Source organism: Protopterus annectens, chromosome 3.part1, assembly GCF_019279795.1.
Source record: "Protopterus annectens isolate FY-2018-M chromosome 3.part1, PAN1.0, whole genome shotgun sequence".
Classification (NCBI taxonomy): domain Eukaryota; kingdom Metazoa; phylum Chordata; order Ceratodontiformes; family Protopteridae; genus Protopterus; species Protopterus annectens.
Genome location: NC_056732.1, coordinates 367,956,656 through 367,977,897, shown reverse-complemented (window position 1 = coordinate 367,977,897; position 21,242 = coordinate 367,956,656). Strand labels below are relative to the sequence as shown.

General features: G+C 37.6%; 1 protein-coding gene across 1 annotated transcript in view; it reads right to left on the bottom strand.

Annotated features, from left to right (window-relative positions):
* The window catches only part of CHN2 (chimerin 2), a 2,549,636-nt gene that overhangs the window by 55,897 nt on the left and 2,472,497 nt on the right, over positions 1-21,242 (bottom strand). The window contains exon 11 of the mRNA XM_044066825.1: positions 367-504. Coding sequence (XP_043922760.1) covers positions 367-504 — 138 coding nt within the window. The remainder of the gene's footprint in view (positions 1-366; positions 505-21,242) is intronic.

The following is a 21,242-nucleotide window of genomic DNA, read 5'->3' as shown; positions in this document are numbered from 1 at the left end:
GACAAGCTTACAGAATGCACTTTAGATGGCTTCCTGCATAAAGGAACGGGATATATAATTGGAAAAATGATCTCACATTACCTAGACTATACACTCTGATGCCCAGACATTGGCACATATCAAAGTTATCAATACTCTGAAGTGATTGCCATCTTTCAAGTTGGTTTAGACATTTAATATTCCCTATACATTAGCTGTACATTCGTGTTAGATAGCCTCCTGGTGGACATTCTTTGCCTAGTACAGATCTCTTTACTTTGCTACAAAGTCAGACTGATTGCCTTGTGATCATCAGTGATCTCTGACCCCATCCATGAAAAAATAAATAATCAGTTTGAATATACTGCCATTTTCATAAGTACTTACTTGCAGCTTCTATACATTTTGCATAGGCATCATAGGTAATTAATGGAATTGGCAAATCCCGAAAATACAGCTTCAGAGCCCCTGCGATGATGTTAATATCTGCGTATATGGTTGCAGAGATATCAGCTTTGTCTCCATCTACAGTATTCAACAGAAAACAACAAAAGAATGGAGTTAGGTCTTTTCATTATTCAGTATTCCTCAGTGATGCTACAGGAACTAAAACCTACATGAACTCAATGTGATTATCTTACAAAAGACTGACACATTACACCTTGACTACTTTATTTAGTTATTTATTTATCTAAATACTGATTGTGAAACAGAGGTAACTCTTCTGATTAACTATTTGAGATGTTTGCAATATCTCAAAAGTTTTAAACTACTGAATAGACCTTAATCTCTATAAAAGTTTGCATTTTCTTGATGCCAAACTGAATAAATAAATTCTGAGATCCCGGGGAAGGCATTGTGTTCTATGTCTTTCATTCCTATTGCCTGGTAAAACCTGTTGAGTTAAGTGCCATTACCGCCTAAATTTGTTTAAGCATTATTTATTTGATAAAAGAGTAATAAAGATATCCCAACAGACCCCTTTTCACATGGCATGGGCCAAAAACCGGATAACATGGAATAAAAATGGAATGCAGATCATTCAGAAAATGCAGTGAGAGCAATATACTATACCTAGGTGACTAATACATAGTGAGGAGTGCAAATATCCAGGGTGAATTTCAAGAAAACTACCCAGGCAGAAGTACAATTAATAGCACAAGATAAATTACGGCACTAGCAATCATCATCATCATCATAAGAGAAAGTATTCACACAAGTACACAAGGGAAGATTTCTAAAAGTCTCACTAGTGTTTGTTAGGCAAGCGAAACAAATTACAATGTATTACATTAGGAAAGGATCAGGAAATAAATTACTTTGGTGGTGATTTTACAGAAACATGCAAATGTACAGCATGTATAACGTTCAGCAGTTTGATAAAAGCTTAAAGACAAATAATTGGATAATGATAGCGATGGCAAGACCTTCCACATACTTGTTCATTGCTAAGTAAACTGTTTTAGATAAAAAACATTTTTAACCAACTGTTTCTTCATGGTTAAAGTTCACTTTCTGTGCTCTGGCTACAGACAGCTATCATAAATGTGTCTTGGATAACTTGCAACCTCCCTTTCTCAAGTACACACACACACACACACACACACACACACACACACACACGCACATACACACACACACGCACTCTCTTACTCAACACTCTCTCCTTCCAAAAAACGAATACGTAAACAGGTAAGTTGCATACCGAAGTCACTATCAGTTGTTTTGTCTTCTGCTATAAACAAGACTATTTTATTTGATGATGAGCTACTTGTTTAAATGCTAAATGCTAAAATGCAAATGAGCAATATAGCCCTCCATTTACTCTGCTTTAGCTAGAAGTAATATTCTACTGCACACAAGTCACTATTAGAAATTACATAGGATGATTTTGTGTACAACAGCTCCAGCTACAAAGAGTAATCCTAAATTACTCCTCTATAAATGTAATTAAAACACATAAAGTTAAAAAAACAATCAAAGGTAAAGCTGGGTTTGTTAAAGATAAAAGCCATGACAATAAACATGTGATGTGGTAGATTTTCTCTGCTTGGAAGATATTGATATCTGTATCATTACTGAAATCTAGCTTTATGATCCAAGAAGCATTTCACAAATTCTGCAGTATGTACAGTGCCAGTAGGATAGTTAGTTTTTATATTTCTAACCACCTAAAAGATATCAGTCAAGATACCTTAACTAACATATCTAGTATTGAATCTAACATTTTATAAAATGGGCAACTAAAATGGACTCTCCAATTATTGATTATCAATGCATCAAATACATTTCCTGAAATGGTAAAAATAAAGCCCCACTACAAAGCATGCCTGTATCACAGATAAATCAGTGGCAGAGCCATAGAGAGTTCTTCTATCACAAAACATTTTTCTGCCTTTTCTCTGACTGATGAAACTTGAATTGAGACCATAGATCAAAACTGAATGAAATAATAAATAGAACAATGCTAGTAAATCATGTTTCCCCTGATTATCACATACAAACACACACACACACACACACACACACACACACACACACACACACACACACACACACACACACACACACACAGTGAACTACACTAGACACAGACACATATTCACACACACTATAAAATAAGACATAGCTCGGTTTAGAGTTTGTTGGCTGTGAGAAAGCTTCTCTACAACTGTACTTTCTGTTTTGGAAAAGGTCTCTTGTTTTCTCTGGTAGTTATAGAACTGAGCCACAGAAAGTAATTAAAGCATTTGTTACTCATCATACAGAATTCTGAAATGGCAACATTACTGCCAGCAGAGCATATCATCTGTATTCACTGGCAGACTTGAAATTATCAACATGGCCTGCTTTCAGTGTGGTGGGAAACAGAGCAAAATGAACTAAACATTGCAATAATCCTTTGTAACAAACATTGAGAAAAGGTGAGAAAAACAATTAGGAGGGACATTTTGAAAACTCCTTTATGTTAATTTATTATATTCATAAAAAAGTACATATTTTAACTTGTGAGAGTATTTTAGCAGAAGTCTGACAAGAGTTTAGAAAGTAGTTTTCTTCTTGACCTCATCTGACTCATTTGCTGCCATATTTAGCAGTTAGCATACAACCTATATTCCAGCCTGTCCTTCCCATGATCTCATTCCATTAACTTCTCCCTACTCCACTTTCTTATTTATTTATACGATGGCCCTGGGAGAAAAGTGCCACAGAAAATTATGCAATGTCATACACAAATACAAAGAGTAAACGTTACGTAGGATAACAACTTTCTGTACAAAGATAGAATTAAACAAAATGAACATAAATCAAAACTTGCAATATTGTGATGAAACTAAACTGACATACACTGGATATGCACAAGTTATATTACAATATAGTACCTGATATTTGTGAGTAATACAACTTCGTACTTAGATGTCAAAGATTAAGTTGAGGCAGAATAAGAGAAAGTACTGCAAATAGATTTGTTAAATGAGAGAGTGGTATATCAGTCAATTAGTACTTAGATAAACTTTCAAGAGTGAGGAATGATATAAGAGGTACTTGTATTTCGAAACAGTTCAAAGGTAAAGAGGCAGAAATGTATACATAATAGTATTAGGATGCAGTAAAAAGTGGGCAATTAAACAGTATTTTTTGGTGCTTAGTCAGGAGGATATTAGCTTGGGGTTGAGCTGCATGGGTTAGTTTGTCTGGCCATTGGTGGACAGGATTAAGGCTAAGAGCTGTAGTTCCTGTGTTAGATGGTTTGGTTCTCTCAGCTCTCATTTGCCTACTGTATGACTTTGAGAAAGTCACTTAACTTGCGAGTGCTTGGAGGCAACTGGGAATTTGAGCTGGTCTCTTCAATGGTCTCATGGATAGCAAGCCTAATAACTACCAATAAACCCACAAAGGTGCCTAACAAGCAGTTTTAGGTATTCTTTGAGTTGATTTTTGAAAACGTTTAGTTTTCAAGTTGCTTTAATTGTAGTAGTAGGGAGGTGCAGAGTTTAGAGAGACAGCAGGAATAGTTAGTGTGAGTCACCAGCACTGTTGGTGAGTTAAAGTGATTTCTTTTGAGACTGTAGTTCAAAGAACTGGGAATAACATTTTAGGGCATTTTGTAGTGCTGGGCAGTTTTCTGGTTTATAGAGCTGAGGTTATAGCAATAAATAGTTGCAAGTGTGTAAGATATTGTGGGAGTTCTCTAAAATGTGAAGCTGTTTTAAGGCTATGCAGGGTTAATGACTTTTTGTAAGTAAAGTAGTGGAAAATCTCTCAGTTTTGCTCTAACACCTGTCTAGTTTCATTTTGGGGGGTTGAGCTATGAAGATGGATCTACCAATACTCAGACCTCATCCTTACTGAAACTAACTGATATTCATGTATAATGTAGATCATGAAATGATTTTACTTTCTATTTATTATGCAAGTGTGATGATTTGACATGTTTGTGTAAACTGTAATTGTGAAGTAGTGCTAAGTTTGTTTTAAAGTTCATCTTTTGTTTTACTACACTGTCTTACACCAAACCTTAGAAATGATGTATAAGATTCCACTCAGTTAGTAAAATTGCATGAAGGTGTCTCATTTTGAAGTTTATTTTCTAATATTGTCTCTCTGCCTATATGGCTGTGTCATACCTGAAAAGTGTCTTCAGCTCAGTGTGCTCACCTGGTCAAACAATGTACAAGTAAAAAATACAATTTAAATAAAGAAATATTAAAATAACATTAAAAGTTTGGGAAACATTTGTAGTAAAATGTGCTTTGTGCAATGACATGCAAAGTAACCTTAATAAAGATGGTCTAGCTATCAACTGGCTTTTATAACATTAAAATCCCTTTTGAAAAGAGATACAGCTCAACTTCCCCGAGATGAACTTTCTGAAAGGAAAGTGCATTCTTACAGCCAACTGTCAATGCAACAAGATTGTTCTATCATTCACTAAGAATTTAAAACAACAAGCACATCTTTTCAGGGATAACTTGAAACTGTTTGGTTAGGTAACTTATCCAAGTTCACCTGACATTCAAGTAAAATCTCACAGACTCAAGCTTGTATGATAAAGCATGTTAGCAGGTAATGGACTTAACTGTCTATCCTATATGTCTAAACTTGCTAGAGATTTATCATTTTTTTCTTTTAATTTTGCTGATTTTAGATGTTTGTAGAATACATTTTACACATGCCATTTATAGGCCACACCTTATGACTATTTATTCACATTGCACTATTACATTTGGAAAGGTGATTTCATACACTATCTGTCTTTCCCCCAGGTGTTTCTGTTTACAAAGACATGCAGTAGGTGGACTGTACACACTAAACAGGCCATAGGTGTGAGTGTGCATGTATGTGGCACAGAAGAATAACTGCAGCAGGGATAGTCATCCCGTGGTTTAAATATCGACTCTAGATGTCGGTAACTGTTGATGTGGCACCCCAACCTCATTTACAAAAATAGTAAAAGGGGAGTTATGTATGTATGGAAATAAATGATTGTTTTACGTAAATTAAATGACTTAAATTTTAGTGTATATAAAATTACAGACATCCAATTTCTAAGTTCATTACCACACTTGTGAGTATGCGCAGTACAGGTGCAGGTCCTGCCCCCCCCCCCCCCCCCCATGCCCTGGATGTGCACTGGTATGTGTACAATGCACACTTCCTCATGCTGTAATATTTACACAGGAATCTACCACACACTCTATGCAACCCCAACTTTAGCCTTTCCTTACATATCATGTCATACCTTGGATTTTTCTGCCCTCCATCCATAGTGATACTCTCTGGTAATTACCTTAAGTCTTTCACCTAACCATTAAGTCAGACTGAATCAGAAATAAATCTGTCCTCAGTGGCCCAAAGAAATCTGATAAGGATGTTTCAATGAGTTCTATGATACTATCAACTTCTACATTCAGGAATGCATAATTTCAAAATACAAATACACGGGTAAATGCTGAATGCTGAAAAATTGGCAGAATCACAAAAGTAATACGTATACAACAGAAAAAAAGAGGCACTGTTTAGCTTTCAAAACCTACCCTTATAAAATATAACAATTTTTTTATAAAAGTCTGCCAACTCAAATATGAACTTAGCTTGATCTCAAACGCTGAAATTAAAAGCAGTAATAAAATATTACTTAATTTCACCATAAAACCACTAACATGTTATCAATAAACAATAACATGATCACATAACCACAAGATATAATGAATGCATTTGCAGGAAAACTGAATGGGCAAACTTCACAATAAGTAAAGGCATGTCAGAGTGTTTAAGAGACAAGGTAAGTTATCTCTTATATAACTACAGATATGCCAACTGCTGTCAAAAGCAAAAATAAAAATCGCAAGTTTTGAGAGAACAGATTACATACCAGCTGGTTTCCAATGCAAAACTAAATAAAACTTAATTAAACTTTTGCAATCATATTAAACAGAATGTTGCCATGGGGATATATGTATATGACCACAGGCTCTAGTGGGACCATTTCACAATAGAGGAAACAGAGCGTCACATCAGACTAAAGCAGTTTTGTATCCATGGGCCTGTCAGTGCTCTACATAAAACCATGTACAGAGTCATAATGGAGCTCATCCAGAATGATACAGAAGACTTGTTGTTCTTTGGTGTTGAATATTGTGGGTGTATTAAGGGTGAATATTCCCTTTTGAATCTTGTTGCATTCTTTGAAGAGTATCAGAAAGGCTGACTGCAAGCTACCTATCTTGACACTGAAAAGCATTCAATACTATTCCAACTAAGCAAATAACTGACAAATTAAAAAAACTATAAAGTTATTCTTTATGCAGATTAGTAGGACAACACTTCAGGCTAGTGCAGCTACCTGTCCATCCCGAGTGGTGTTATCATTGGCTTTCCACAAGGCTTTGTACAGTAATCACTTCCTCTGGGACTTTACTTCTCAAATATCTGTGTCTTTTGGCTTTTTCCCGGTTAGGGGTCGCCACAGCGGAACTCCGGTCCGCTAATGATTGGCAGTACAGTTTTACGTGCTGGCTTGCCGGGCATAACGCACAACCTTCAAATAAGGAACGCCCATTCATGCATGTCGCCACACAGAATATATATAAATATATTTATATATATATATATATATATATATATATATATATATATATATATATATATATAAAAGTGGAAAATGGGTTCTGGATAAACAGGTGTCCTAATTACTGCAACGTGTGTCACAAGATTACTTCAACAAATTCATGTTAAAGTTCTTCAAGACAGACTAAAAAAATAGTACAAATATAATGTCACCTTTGATGCTAATTAAAGCAGCAACATAAAACATGCTAAAAATGGACATATATTAAATCTGTAAAATAAATGGTGAAATCATTAATGGCAGCATCTTTAAAATCTAGGTACAATAGTTCATAGTTCATAGGTTCAAAGGTTCATAGCTTCTTACAAAGCTTATGGCTAATGAGACCACCAGGAAGCTCAACCTTATCACCCAGTACTGGTGGGATACTAACAATGTTCCCGATTAAGTAAACTTTCCCCATGTAGCCCGAACAAAATTTGTTAAAACTTGGAAGTACTCCACTTGATAGGTAAAAGCTGCCTGTTCCAAGAACACAGGATATGCTGGTGAGGTTTCTGTCCTGCCATCTGGTGGCGTTAATGTGGTAGTGTAGGGTTAGGTTTCTAGAGTGGATATTAGTATTACTTCTGATTCTATTCAGGTGAAGGAGTTCAAAGAGCATTGGGTCATTCAGGGCATGGAAGGCTGAGTAGGGATTACCTGTCAGGAGACTGTATGAAACTAAATAGGGTAACACAGCTTTTAATCTATTAGAGGGTACTGAGACCAGATATCTTTTTAGTGAGGAAACATTGAGGTGTGGCAGGTTCAGGTGCTGAAGTGAGGTATACAACAAAGGGTGTATTATATTCAATGTTTGGCCTAATAAGTGATGAGTAATGTTGGACTACAGCTTCCTTGTATCTTGAAATATCACAAAGGATATGTTGTGCAAGGCAGAGGGTTTTTCTAACCACCACTGAGATGAGGTGTCAAAGGTAACTCAATATACATGTCCACTTCCCTGATGACCATCAGATTTAAGTTGAATGCTATCTATATGGTAATGCTGCATTAATGGTAGGCAGTTGCAAGTCGAAATCTGCATATGCACGGAATTGCCTTCACAGCCAAAAGCAACTTGTGATTGGAGAAATGTTGTCAAGAAGTTATTATTATTTTACATTGTTAAAATAAACATGTTAATTCTTACCTTAAAAATATCAAGCTGAAGGAGCTCAGGTAAAAAGGCAAAGGTTACAGTAAAAGAAAATAAGTTTAACCATCATGGGTTTATGAATGCATAGAGACAATCCACTGCTTATTATAAGAAGTATGTCAACAATAATTCCTTATTAATATCTTTAGTAAGGGAGGGAAGCCGCATCTGGGACCACTTATTTATTTATTTTACCAGGACACTTGTCTATCAAGCCTTCTTCCTACCCATTCATTTCTCCAATTGTTTACTCAGTTTATGGGTTATTTTCCTTATATTTCTGGAGTGATGCAGATATCCCAGGGAATAGTGTTGTTCCAAGCCCTAAGTCCCTCTTCTGCTTGCTAACATCATGTTAAGGTTGCAGGGACAGTGGGGAACAGCAACTTTGGCACATGCCTTCCCTCCGACCCATAGTTTGGCTATGTCATCGCTCATTCCCCCACAGACCTGCCTGGTGTCCTCTCTCTGAGCTCCAGCCTCTACCTCTACCAAAGCTCCACTAAAGAGATGGCATGCACAGTCCCTTCCATACAAGTCAGGCACACCCAACCACTCCATCAGCAACTTCAAGGGCCCAAGCCACTAACTGAACTCAGATCACCTGGGCCATAGTCAGAGCTTTATCCCTCTATGACACCATGCCAGCACAAGAGTAAAACTTCTGGTTCAGCCAGGTAAGTTATGCCAGTCCATAGCAGACAGTCATTTGGTTGAAAGTACTGTGAAAAGTGTGTGGCTATGAATGAACTCTGAGCAATTTCTTATATTTGTAAGTAGTCTTCATCATACCTTGCAGTATATAGACCATAGGGACAGATGAGGCAGTACACCTCCTGCCCGGTGTACTAAGTGTAATTTCCAGAAATGTTATCCTTTTGACTATTAATAATATACAGCATAAAATTATGAACCAATAAACAAAACACGAGGACTAGAATAACTCTCAATTTGTAGGCAATTATAAGCATGGGACAAAAAAGTAGGGCATACCAAGGGGTCTTGTAAACTATAAGACACCTCTAAAGAAGCCAGGAGAGCTGGTTAATACCTTTCCTATTATAGGACCCTGAGAAAATATATCTCTGTGATGATATACGATACACACATATTATAAACTCTGCTTAATTCTGACTGACGGATCTGTTCACATGATGTTAAAGGAGCTGTAAGCATTTCATTACAGGTTCTACATAGCATGCTTCAATGTCTGTATTATCCACTCACTTTTTCTGATTCAACCTACAAACAAATAATTAATAGTGCACAGCAAATCATAGGTGACATTACAGGCATTAAAACAGAAGATTAAATGTTTATCATCCCACAAAATGTAATAAGAATCTTTTGGGTACTTAAAATCTGCTATAAAGGAAACTTTTTCCCAAGTAAAAGACATCTGAATGCCCTTATTTAAAATGCAGAAATGCTGTTAGATAATCCTTGACCTACTCATATTAAACAACACACAGGAGACTACTGTTTACTTTCAAAAGTGGTTTACTGTTGGTGAACTTACGAACTCAAAATGCAAACTGTGCTGCCCATCTGTAGATGAATAAAACTTTGGTGGCCATTCAAAATAAAACAAACTTTGTTTCAGGAGATATTTGGCATGTTTTATTAGTATGTCTGGTAAAATCCAATTACAGGAAATCATGATACTAAGCATACACAGAAGAACCTTTTGAAAGATGCACTTCTCAGGCAGCAAAATGTAAGACGAATCCTCAGTCACGTAACATTGCTACATATGAGGCCGCAACAAAGGTAATGCTAGACAGCTACCAGTTACAACATAATGATCATGTTACGGTACAAATTTGGGCATTAATTAATTCATTAAGTTACGTATTAACCAGAAACATGGATTAGGCAGGTGGATATCTTGACAGTGGGTCTGAGTGGGATGTCACCATTGACTAGCAGGGTCCCCTAACACTATTCTGTTTTTTCATTTGACTCTCAGCAGAGAAACTTTACTTAAAGTAATGAGCCATGGAGTCATTTATCTTTAAATGACTGGCATCTTGTGCAGATGGGGTTCATTGTCTTTACTAAGCAGTCAGATGAACAGACAGAAGTTCCATAGTCATCACTGAAACATACAACTCTATCCATAGGGTGTTGTTTTATCCTCAGTGACTTAACACATTACTTTGTCAAAGCCAAATAGTGGCTTATACTTAGAGAAACAAACGTGGTTTAAGAATATTACTCTACAAATGAGAACATATGAGGCAGTAAAGAATAAGGGATTAAGGCATGTTGCAGATTTTATTTTACAAAATAATATTTATAAGGGGCAACCACTTGTAAAAATGTAAAACCAAATGAGTTTGCTGGCAAATGAAGACATGTCTGTGGTCTGACACAAAGAGGATCTGGTGTCTCTACATCAAAAGTACTGGTAAGGAAAGGACTTGAGAGGTGATGGTTTAAAACTATACTTCCGCGGTGGTGCAGCGGTAGCGTTGTTGCCTCACAGCAAGAGGTTCTCCCATTCGATTCTCGGCTGGAGTGTGGGGAGTGCCTTCTGTGTGGAGTCTGCATGTCCTCCCTGCGGTTGGGTGGGCGTTCAAAAGACATGCAAAAATGGGCGTGCCTTCGTTGAAGGTTGAACGTCGAGCTGTCACCTTGGCGTTCATGAAAATCTACTGCCAATCATTAGCGCACTAAAGTTCCGCTGTGGCGACCCCTAACCGGGAAAAAAATGAAAGACAACAACAACTGTTAGGGTGGACAATAAGGGGAGGATGATGATGAGGAACTGTTTAAGAAAGAAAATGTTTTTCTTACTTCAAGGAAATAAAATAAATGGATTCAAAATTGGACAGCATCACAAGGGGCACTGCTGATACTAGGGGACGGGCCTTCCTACTATCATTATACATAAATGGGTCTTTTTTAATCATGTAAAAATATCTGATCCTCTCAAACAGGTACATACAGCATGGAGTTTGGCTTTATATAGTTATCTTTTACAAAAGATTTATACGTGGATTAGCTAGGACAATACATGTGGTAAGAGAGGCGGTTCTTAATTTTATGTTAAAATAATGACTCCTGAATTTTCAAAAGATGTGTAGCTCTATTCAAGAGAATCTCAATGACACACTGATGGATTTCAGTATTACTGCCTTAGCTTTTCAAAATTTCCATGTTATAAACCTAATTTGCTTACTGAAGTATGAAATATAAACAGGTCTTGCAATTGAGGTAATTTCCCAGATCAGCAGTGAATGTGTCTTTTGGGACTAAATGGTTTAATGGTAATGCCACAGAGCCAAAAGTGACTTGAACTTTACCATCACATGTGAGCATGGAAGGTAAGTCTTAGCTAAAAATATCCTGTGCGTGACAACTGTGTAGGACATTGGGAGCACAAAAGGAGCCACAGAAGTAAGCTGCTGCCTTCAGAGCTCTTCATCACTCTCCTGGGTTCAGAGGTTACCACAATGTATGCTTTCATTACTTCAGTCTTCTCAGTGGCAATTAATGGCACAGGTACTGGGGGCACACCCCACAACTATAGAAGGTGAGATGGTTTACAGTTCTCTTAAATGGCATAGGCACAGGGGACAAATTCCACAACTATGGAATGTCAGACAGTTTCAATTTCTCTTAATGCATAGGTACAGGGGACATACTCCACAACTACAAAATGTGAGATGGTTTCCCTTTCTCTTAATGGCATAGGTACTGTTGACACACTCCACAACTACTGAATGTGAGAGAGTTTCCATTTCTGTTAATGGCATAGGTACAGGAGACATACTCCACAACTATTGAATGTGAGATGGTTAACATTTCTCTTAATGGTGTAGGTACAAGGGACACACTCCACAACTACAGAATGTGAGATGGTTTCCATTTCTCAGTCCCTTCCTCATGTATCACTCTGCCAGTGGTCAGCATTTAGGATGGATAAGTATGGTGAGCTCTCTGAGACAAATCAGACAACAAATTACTAATGTACTGAAATAAATACAAAAAACTGTTAAAAACGACAAAGAACTCAGTAAAACAGCTTTCAACATTTAGAACTTCATAAAACAACATGCTTGAGAAGCTTATAATACTTTTTTCTGATTACCTATATCCAAAATATGTGTGCATATTTGTAGAAACTTATTCATGTACAAATTGTATACGACAGCTAGGTACTATTCACTAAAGAGTAGAGTATGTCTTCACGGAATATCAACAGTGATGTAGCAGTGATCAGTATGTATTCACCACATTTGTTATTGCTTTACTACAAATTAGCTTTCTCCACAGTACCTGGTGTGTAACCTTACATGTCAGTCATTGAAGTCAACAGGAGAGACATGATACCAATTACAACCAGCAGTAGTAGTGCGTTTTAATTCCTGTGCTTTCAAAGGAATTTGAAAAAAAAACATATCTGGGATTTGGCAAGATTATTCAGTCTGCAGAACAAAATAACAGCCCAGAAAATTATTTTCTAGCTCTGGTTAAAGTTTTCTAACACTCTTAATATAAGTTCAAATGTACTCAGAGAGGACCTGGAAAAAGGAAAGTCACTATCATCTTTTTCCTACCCTCTGAATATTTGACAAGTGGCATATGTTGGAAATAAATGTAAATGCATGCCTTTCTAATGCCTGCCTGCTATAAAGTCTCAGTTTATCATATGTAGAAGGGACTGTGACAGAGAATGTCATTTGTATAACTTCATCTTCTCTGTCCCATCTTCTGCTTCTCTGAGTGTATGTCACAAGAAAGTAACCTTTCTTTTCTTGTAAGCAAAGCTTCTGCCCATGTACTACCCTGCTTATTAATAGCATTATGATAATTGTTTACCAAACACTTATAAGATGCACTGCATGCCAATGAACATGCACTATACTGGGTTGAACAGCAGTGATAGCTAGGAATACTGGACCATTTGTATTGTGTACTGTGATTATGGAATATTTATAAGTAGCTGATGATTCTGGATGTAAGCATATCGATGATCGACAACATCTGAAAAATGCAGCTTTAGTAAAACCGTTTGAAAGAGGGCCAGTGCCCCCTTTAACTTCCATCTAGTTCTATGGCTCTGAGCTGCTCAAAGCACTGCTTCTAATAGCCCGTGGTACAGAGTTTGATTCCTCCAACTTCCATGTGCCTATTATATGATTCAGAGCAAGTCACTTTACCAGACTGTGCTCACGAGTCAGATTACTACCAATAATTCTAAGATGGCTGTCAATGTGTAGGTTATATACACAAGTTAGGGTTTTCCCTTGCTCTTATATTCTTCCCGATACCCTAGATCTTATTGAAGCTATGAATCAGGAGTATTACATGGTGATTCTGTTATCTAATTAAAAAAATGAATACCTTGCATAATGAAGAAATCGATAAAATATTTTAGGTATTATTTACTAGTTATATCAACAAAATACCCATGCTGACCCCACTTAGTAGTAAACTATACATCGGAAGTGTAACTGTGGAATTAATGTTCTAAGGAAAAGTAGCACTAAAAGCAGTATACATATATTTCTGACACTACTGACAGGTAAATATGGTGTGGCCTATGGACAGATTCAGGGGAGATTAGAAAAAGCTAATCAAACCTGGCATTGTGCCTTTATTCAGTTTTTGCATCTGCAGTCAAGATGCTAATACTACCAAAAATGTTAATTCTTATTCTCATTAATTCAATCTGTATTCCTTATTAAGGAATACATAAAGTAGTGGGTGTCTTGCCTTACATTTTGTAGGACAGTTAAGTCTAACATGCAACAAAAGGTCTGAGCTACAAATGCCACGTGCAAGGCTGGTTATTGTCTCTTTCTATGTGGCTATGTCATATTGTATGAAGAAGCAGCCAAATAAATAATCAGCTATTCTAAATGACTAGGATGGGGGGGGGGGGGGTAGAAAGGCTGTGTGTTGAACCATCAAAGCTAGTATTGCATCTTGGAAAAGCCTAGTCTGCAAATCTAATATTAAGTCTGTTGCGATCATTTAATCAGTGCAGCACATTTTTACTTGATATAGTATCATTCAATAATTTCACTGCAAGGCAACAACATTTAGGAAATGCCTAACATGGTATAATAGCATTTTACTAGATACTATGGACATATCTGAGATTCATATGCCTTCCAATATGTTAAGAGGGAAACTTGGGTTAGGGAAGGCATATTCCTGTAGCTTGTTCCAGCTTCCGTAACTTGCAACTTCCTCTGCAAGAATGCAAATCACAAAGATTCTCAGCAGTGATGGTGATAATATAATAATAATAAAAAAAAATAAATATTAATATATCAACAGGGATGTTGGCGGAGGCACTGAATCATAAGTTACTGAAGGGATCAATGCAGCACACCTGCCCTATGATCCTGGACTATAGGAGACATTCAACTGTGTCAGGGAAGTAACACTGAGAAGGAGATTTGAAAATGATACTTGGTGACATAAAGAAACTGAATGATGGGGGAGGGGATAGTGATAGACATAGACAATGCACATGTGTCATATTTCATTTATGCAGCTGTAACAGTGCACCCCAGTGGTGAAAAAAACAGAATAAGGGTAGGAGACATATGAATTCTAATGGCATTTCATTCCACCTTACACTACTGTGTTTTGAACAAGAATACATATGTAGCACAACATGATTAAGAGGGTGGGTACGTCTTCCCAGTTTTCAGAGCCTATAGCATTTTGTGACATAGCAAAGCTAAAGGAACTTGCACAGAGGAAGAGGCTGTGATTGTTCACTGATGTTCTGGAACTATTTATACTTTCAGCCTATCTGCGGGGATAGACATGTTTCCACAGGTGGCTTAGTGGTTCAGTTAATTTAGGCAATGCAATGACTATACAAGTGTTTACTGCATATTGGGTAGATTTATATGAAAGATGAGTGCAAAATATTTGAAATGCTTTAGTCTTGTATTTGAAGAATAGTTCATATTTAAGACAGCTACACTGTTTGTGACCCTTTGGAGAAAGGTTATATTTGAGTACATGATGTTGTCTAAGAAATTGAAATGTGAGAGGCATATTAATGTGAAATGATGCAGAGGAGTTATGCAATTTTATACTTTGAGTTATACGGTGTTATAGTTTTTATGTAAAGATTATGCAATCTGATACTTTTTATGTTTTTCTTTTTCACTCAGTAATGTTGACATATTAAAATATATGAAATTGCACTTGTAATACTCTATAAAGCTGCTGATGCATAAATATATATTCAATATGGGCTTGTAAGTCACTGTTTTCTGAGTGTCTGTTTTTATTCATTTGATATAGTTTTCATGTCACTTTATGAGTTAAATAAAAAAATACAGGCTATTTAGAATGCAACACGTCCTCCCCGCAGGCAAGTGGTGTTCGAAAGACATGCATAGAATGGGCATGCCTTCGTTGATGGTTGGATGTCGAGCTGGCACCTCGGCACCGTAAAAATCTACTGCCAATCATTAGCAGACTGGAGTTCCGCTGTGATGACCCCTAACCAGGAAAAGCCGAAAGAAGAAGAACAACTTAGAATGCAACATCTTGCATCTAAAGTGCATGAACTACTTCCCCAGACTTCTAAGCTGTCCCTATACTCTTTAGGAAATGAACGTACAAGTTTTTACTGTATACCCAGCTCAAAAAACAAAAAGAAAAACAAAAACATATGTCTAATGCTCTTCCCATGACAATAAAACAAAACCAGTGAGAACAAAAGGTACTCAAAACTGTCTTTACTGGCATTTCAATGGGTCTACTTCAAATGCTTGAAGTTGCAGAACATTGAACCACACATCGTCGAGGACGAGATGATCAATGTTCTACAACATCAAACATGCAAGTAGACTAAATTAAAATAGATAAAAACTCTGCTTGCAAGCAAGCCCCCCCTGCACCCCCCACATCCCCTGCTAGTAAATATACCAACTCTGAGATCACACAACCATGAAAAGAACAGTAAATTTCCCGTTCAGTGCCTTTCTCTTCACTGTAGTGTTATCTTGGAGTTGGTATATCTTGGTAATAAAATAAGAAGTTTTCATGCTTTCGGTTTTTTTTTAAATTCGATATTGCAGAACTTCGATGCTCTGGTCCTCGATGATCAGAAGTTTGATGTTCTGCAATTTCGATACTCTGAAGAGGGCCCATTTCAGAATGCTGCTATGGGAGTTCCTTCATCATGTGGCTTTTTGACTAAATATATAGTCCTTTTGTTTCTTTTTACAGGTCAGCATTTTGGTGTTTCAATATAATGGTCTCAGGATTATACTTTTCAAGATTGTGGGCTTTAATATTGTACTAGTCAACCTATGTATAGCATATTTGTAAAGGCTTAAGCATGTATACATATATAGTACATTGGCTAGATATGTCTGATAGATATTTTCAGACAAAGATAGCAATTACAATAGTTATTTCTGGTAAACAATGGACTACCTTAAAAAAGGAATGAATTCTTTTGTCAAGCTCATCTTCCAAACAGTGTTGAAACTGGATGCAACTACTTGCAGAAACAATTATTGACTCAGGTTTTGACCTCATGGATAAATTGCACAGTCGTGAGGAAATCCAGGTTTGCCACCAGTCAAACGGTAACACTGTCTATACTAATTCCTTGCTAATATGGATTACTTTTTCATAAACTTCTGAAAGATTGAAAATATTGATAAAACTAATCTTGTAAAGGTTCGTCATAACACATTCATATTTACTATCAGATTACCTGTAAAAGTACAGCAAAAGCTAGGATCACGAATAAGCTGTCTGTGAATACAGAACTATGTCTGGGATCAGGCTAATCCCTGTATGTTGTCTCATTTCTTTTTATTAAGCTGTTAGGCCGTACTTTTAGGGTTGTAACTGAAAAGAATGACTTCAGAGCCACACATTCTGGTGGCTACTGGACAAACATGCTGTTCATAACGTACAAGTCTGGGGGAAGCACGAGGGTTGGATAGATCTGTATAAACCACACACAGTATACACCACACTTGTACTGACAATTACAACTTGGACATGGTCTCTAAAGCTCACAGAGGTTTTGGTGGGGAGTCCATTGTCAAGTTTTAAAATGCTGTTGTAAACATATTGGCAAGAAGTTTCCAAAGCTTAAGCGAAAACCTTGCAGAGACTTAAGCTTGGACTTTATTTCATCAACAAGTATGTAGCTAGCTAGAACTGCACATGCTCTGGATTCATTTCATGGCATCAGCCTCACAAACATGAGACACTTGAAGATGTTTTTAAGTGGCTAAAAGCATACCTATGGAAGTTTACAAAAGCAACTCAGTTCTGCTTTGCTCCAGTGCGGAGCTATTTTTTGGTGTGTTAACTTGATAATTTCTTAGCCTTTTTTAAATGGCTGAACTGCATTATTATTTTTATTTGCACTTAAAGCACTAGCTAGCTTGAGTCATATATTATCTGCATGTACTGATGACAAAGAAGAGATTGTCATGGCTAGATATGAGGGCTACATAAACAGGATCTCTAGAAAATGAACATGGTGAACTGTTTGAATTAGGCATCAACATATTTTTCAAATTTTAAGCAGCCAAAATAATATCACAAAAAAACAGGGGACAGTTGAAAAAAATTTTAAACATGAAATAACTCACCTTGTGGAAATTTGTCCTGGAATTGCTGGAAGTATGCATTTTTGCCCATTACGAATCATGGGAGCTGTGCACTGGAATAAGAATTTTCCACGCCCATCTGTATTCTTTACAAACCCAGTACGTGTTATAAACTCAGATGTAAAACTAAACACTGTCCAAAATGCCAACAGAACCCTAATCCTAAGCATAACCTTAAATGTAAATGGATTCCTATCTAAAGGAGCTAATTCTAGGTTTAGAGTTTGATTTAAGTGTAATAGTGAATTAGTATAGAGGTATAGTCTAAGGAAAAGTTCAGGCTTTAAGTTATAAGTATTCCTAAACTTTTAAGTTAATCATGTCCCGTAGTCATAGAACTTGAATTAGGGTTAGGGTTAGGGCAGGGGTTAGGATAGACATGGACTCTTATTACAGGTTTAATAATTAGAAGGCACTGTAAGTAAAGATGCAGTTTTATTGTAGACATATCCCTAACCAATAGCCTGCCTTTGAAAACACAGCCCTATCTGAAGAACAGCACTGGCCAACAGATTCGTCCAGCCCTGAAAGTTACCAGTTACAGCTGGGCTAAGTTTATGGGCAGGCAAATGCTATGAACTTTGCAAACCATACCCAAAGAAGATGATGACATTTGAAGAAAACAAATGCTTCATTACTGTCTCTCTCAAACACAATGGACTTCCAAGGCATGGAAGCAGAGACATATTTTTCTGATTTCTTCCACGTTTTTGGCAAAACTTACAGAAGTAGTTATCTGATTACTAAGAGTCTACCTTTACACGGGAAGGAGATGGGAGGAATTATGCCCAGTTGTAATTAATTCTTCAGACAACAAAATGTTGTGAGATATCTTTGAGAAGAATGGTATTCCACATATAAACATGTTTTGTGTGTGTGTGTGTGTGTGTGTGTGTGTGTGTGTGTGTGTGTGTGTGTGTGTGTGTGTGTGTGTGTGTGTGTGTGTGTGTGTGTGTCTGTGTGAGTATACCGATTTATACTGATTCTTAAGCATTGACACCTACTTCATCAGTCCCAGGTAATCATAGTGCTCACCTATCAAACCTACAATACATCATGACAAAAATAAATGCAAAAGCAATCCTAATGCAGATATAGAAAGATAGATATATACAGTGGATATAACAAAGTATTAGTTTAAGGGTATGTACACTTATACAACCAGCTTACTGTACATTTTTTATTTTTATAAATTTTCCCCTAACATATTTGCTTGTTTTTCAATTGAATTATACGGGTTATTGGTCACATTAAAGGTGGGAACATTTTTAAAATGATTTATTGTGGTCTCATTTTCTTATATCACAAAAACCTTCAGGTTTTTCACCCTTTTAGGAGGGATGTGTACACTTTTTATATCCACTGTATGTATATATACAGAGAGAGAGAGAGAGAGAGAGAGAGAGAGAGAGACACGTATTCCCTTCATTTTATAGGTTCATAGGTAGGTACTAGACTATCGGCCCAAGGGCCTAAGTAAGCCTAGCCAACAAAGTTCCCTGGCTTATGCCACCCAAGAAAGTTATTTTCTTGTGCCCCTGTCAAGCAGAGCCACAGAAGTGACCCCCGGGGTGTATTTCCTATTTCCCATCCACTCATCAAGAGTGCTAATGAAGACCTTTGTTGACATAGATGGGTAGCTTGTTCCAGAGTACAGGAAGTCTCTGGGACAGGAATCTATCCCTCCAGCATGTCCTGTTGACTATGGTGACAATGTTTAGGTCCCTAGATTGTATAGCTTGGAGTGAATGGGATTTCTTTAGGTGTAGCATGTCCAGCAGCTCTGGGTTTGACATAGCTTTATATGATAGTCAGAGATCGCCTCGGAGCAGGCAATATGCTATGGAGTAAAGCTGGAGTTTTTTTGAGATGGTCAGTGCAGGGCATCTGTTTGAGGCAGTAATCCTCTTTGTGAGGTACTTCTGTGGTCTTTCTAGCTGCTGCAGATGTCTTGTGAGGTACATTCCAAAAGGGGCATTGTTCTCTATAATGGGTCTAATGAGTGTCGAGTAGTGGGGAACAATGACCTCTTTTTTCCTGGATGAGAACCCTTTTGTGATGAGGTGTGCCACGTAGAAGGATTTCCTGACTACTGTGGCGATGTGATTATCAAAGGAGAGGCTACTGTCCACCTGGGTCCCAAGGTCTCTTATCACACATTCGGTGTTAAGTAGATTGAGGCCTATGTGGTAGTTCATGGGTACAGAGTTGTTACCAAAGGGGTTGACAGTGCACATTTTGGCATTGCGCTTAAGGCCATGGCTCTGACACCAGGCATCTGTCTCAGCGAGGCCCTTCTGTAGGATGTCCACATCATTTGGGGACTTGACTATGGCTCCTAGTTTGCAATCATCTAAGAACTTCATTAGCCAAAGGCCTTCTATGTTAGCCTGTACTTCAGAGAAGTAGATACCAAACAGGAGAGATCCCAGGACTGAACCCTGTGGTACTCCACGTGTTACTGGTTTGAAGTCAGATTTGGAATTTGCAACTGTTACAGTGTGGGTTCTGTCAGTGAGCCAGTTGCCAGCCCATTTTGTGAAGTAGTGATTTATACCTAGTTTAGTGGGTTTAGCTATAATTCCAGAATGGGGGATGGTGTCGAAAGCCTTGGCGAGGTCAAGATACGCTATGTGAACCACCTTACCTTCGTCTATGGCTTTGCTGACTGCCTCCAAGAAGTCGATCAGGTTCAGGACGTATGATCTGCCTTTCACAAACCCGAACTGGATGGAGTCCAGAGTTTGGAGGTTACCAATGTCTTTGTTTATGAGTTCCATGATAATACGTTTCATGGCCTTACAGACCAGGGTCATCAGGCTAATAGGGCAATAGTTCCCAGGATCACTGGTAGATCTCCCTTTATGGAATGGGATAACTGTTGCTGTGTGCCATTCAGTGGACACAAAGCCTGACATGAGGATATGATTGAACATGCTGCTTAGGTGGGGAGCCAGTTCGTTCTGAAGTTCATGTAAAACGCAGCCTGGGATGTTGTCCGGTCCCATGGATGCTGTGTTTTTGGCTTTAAAGAGTGCAGCTTTTACCTGCGTAGTTGTGATTACAGGGACTCTGCATTCTTCCTGTATAGACATGGGCCCTTTAGGGGGTGAGAGGGAGGTAAAGTTAGCACTGAACCTATCTGCCAGGATGTTGGCAATATGAGTTGGTTCTGTAATTTTCGTGCCGTTGTGCTGTAACTCAGAGCAGATTTAGGTGTTGCCATTGAGATTCTTGACATAGCTATAGAATGCTTTGTGGTCGTTCTTAGAATCAGTGGTGATTTTGTTTTCGTAGCTAGCTTTGGAGGATCTTATAAGGGATCTCAGCTTCTTACTGAGACTGACAAGGGAGCTCCTCCACTCGT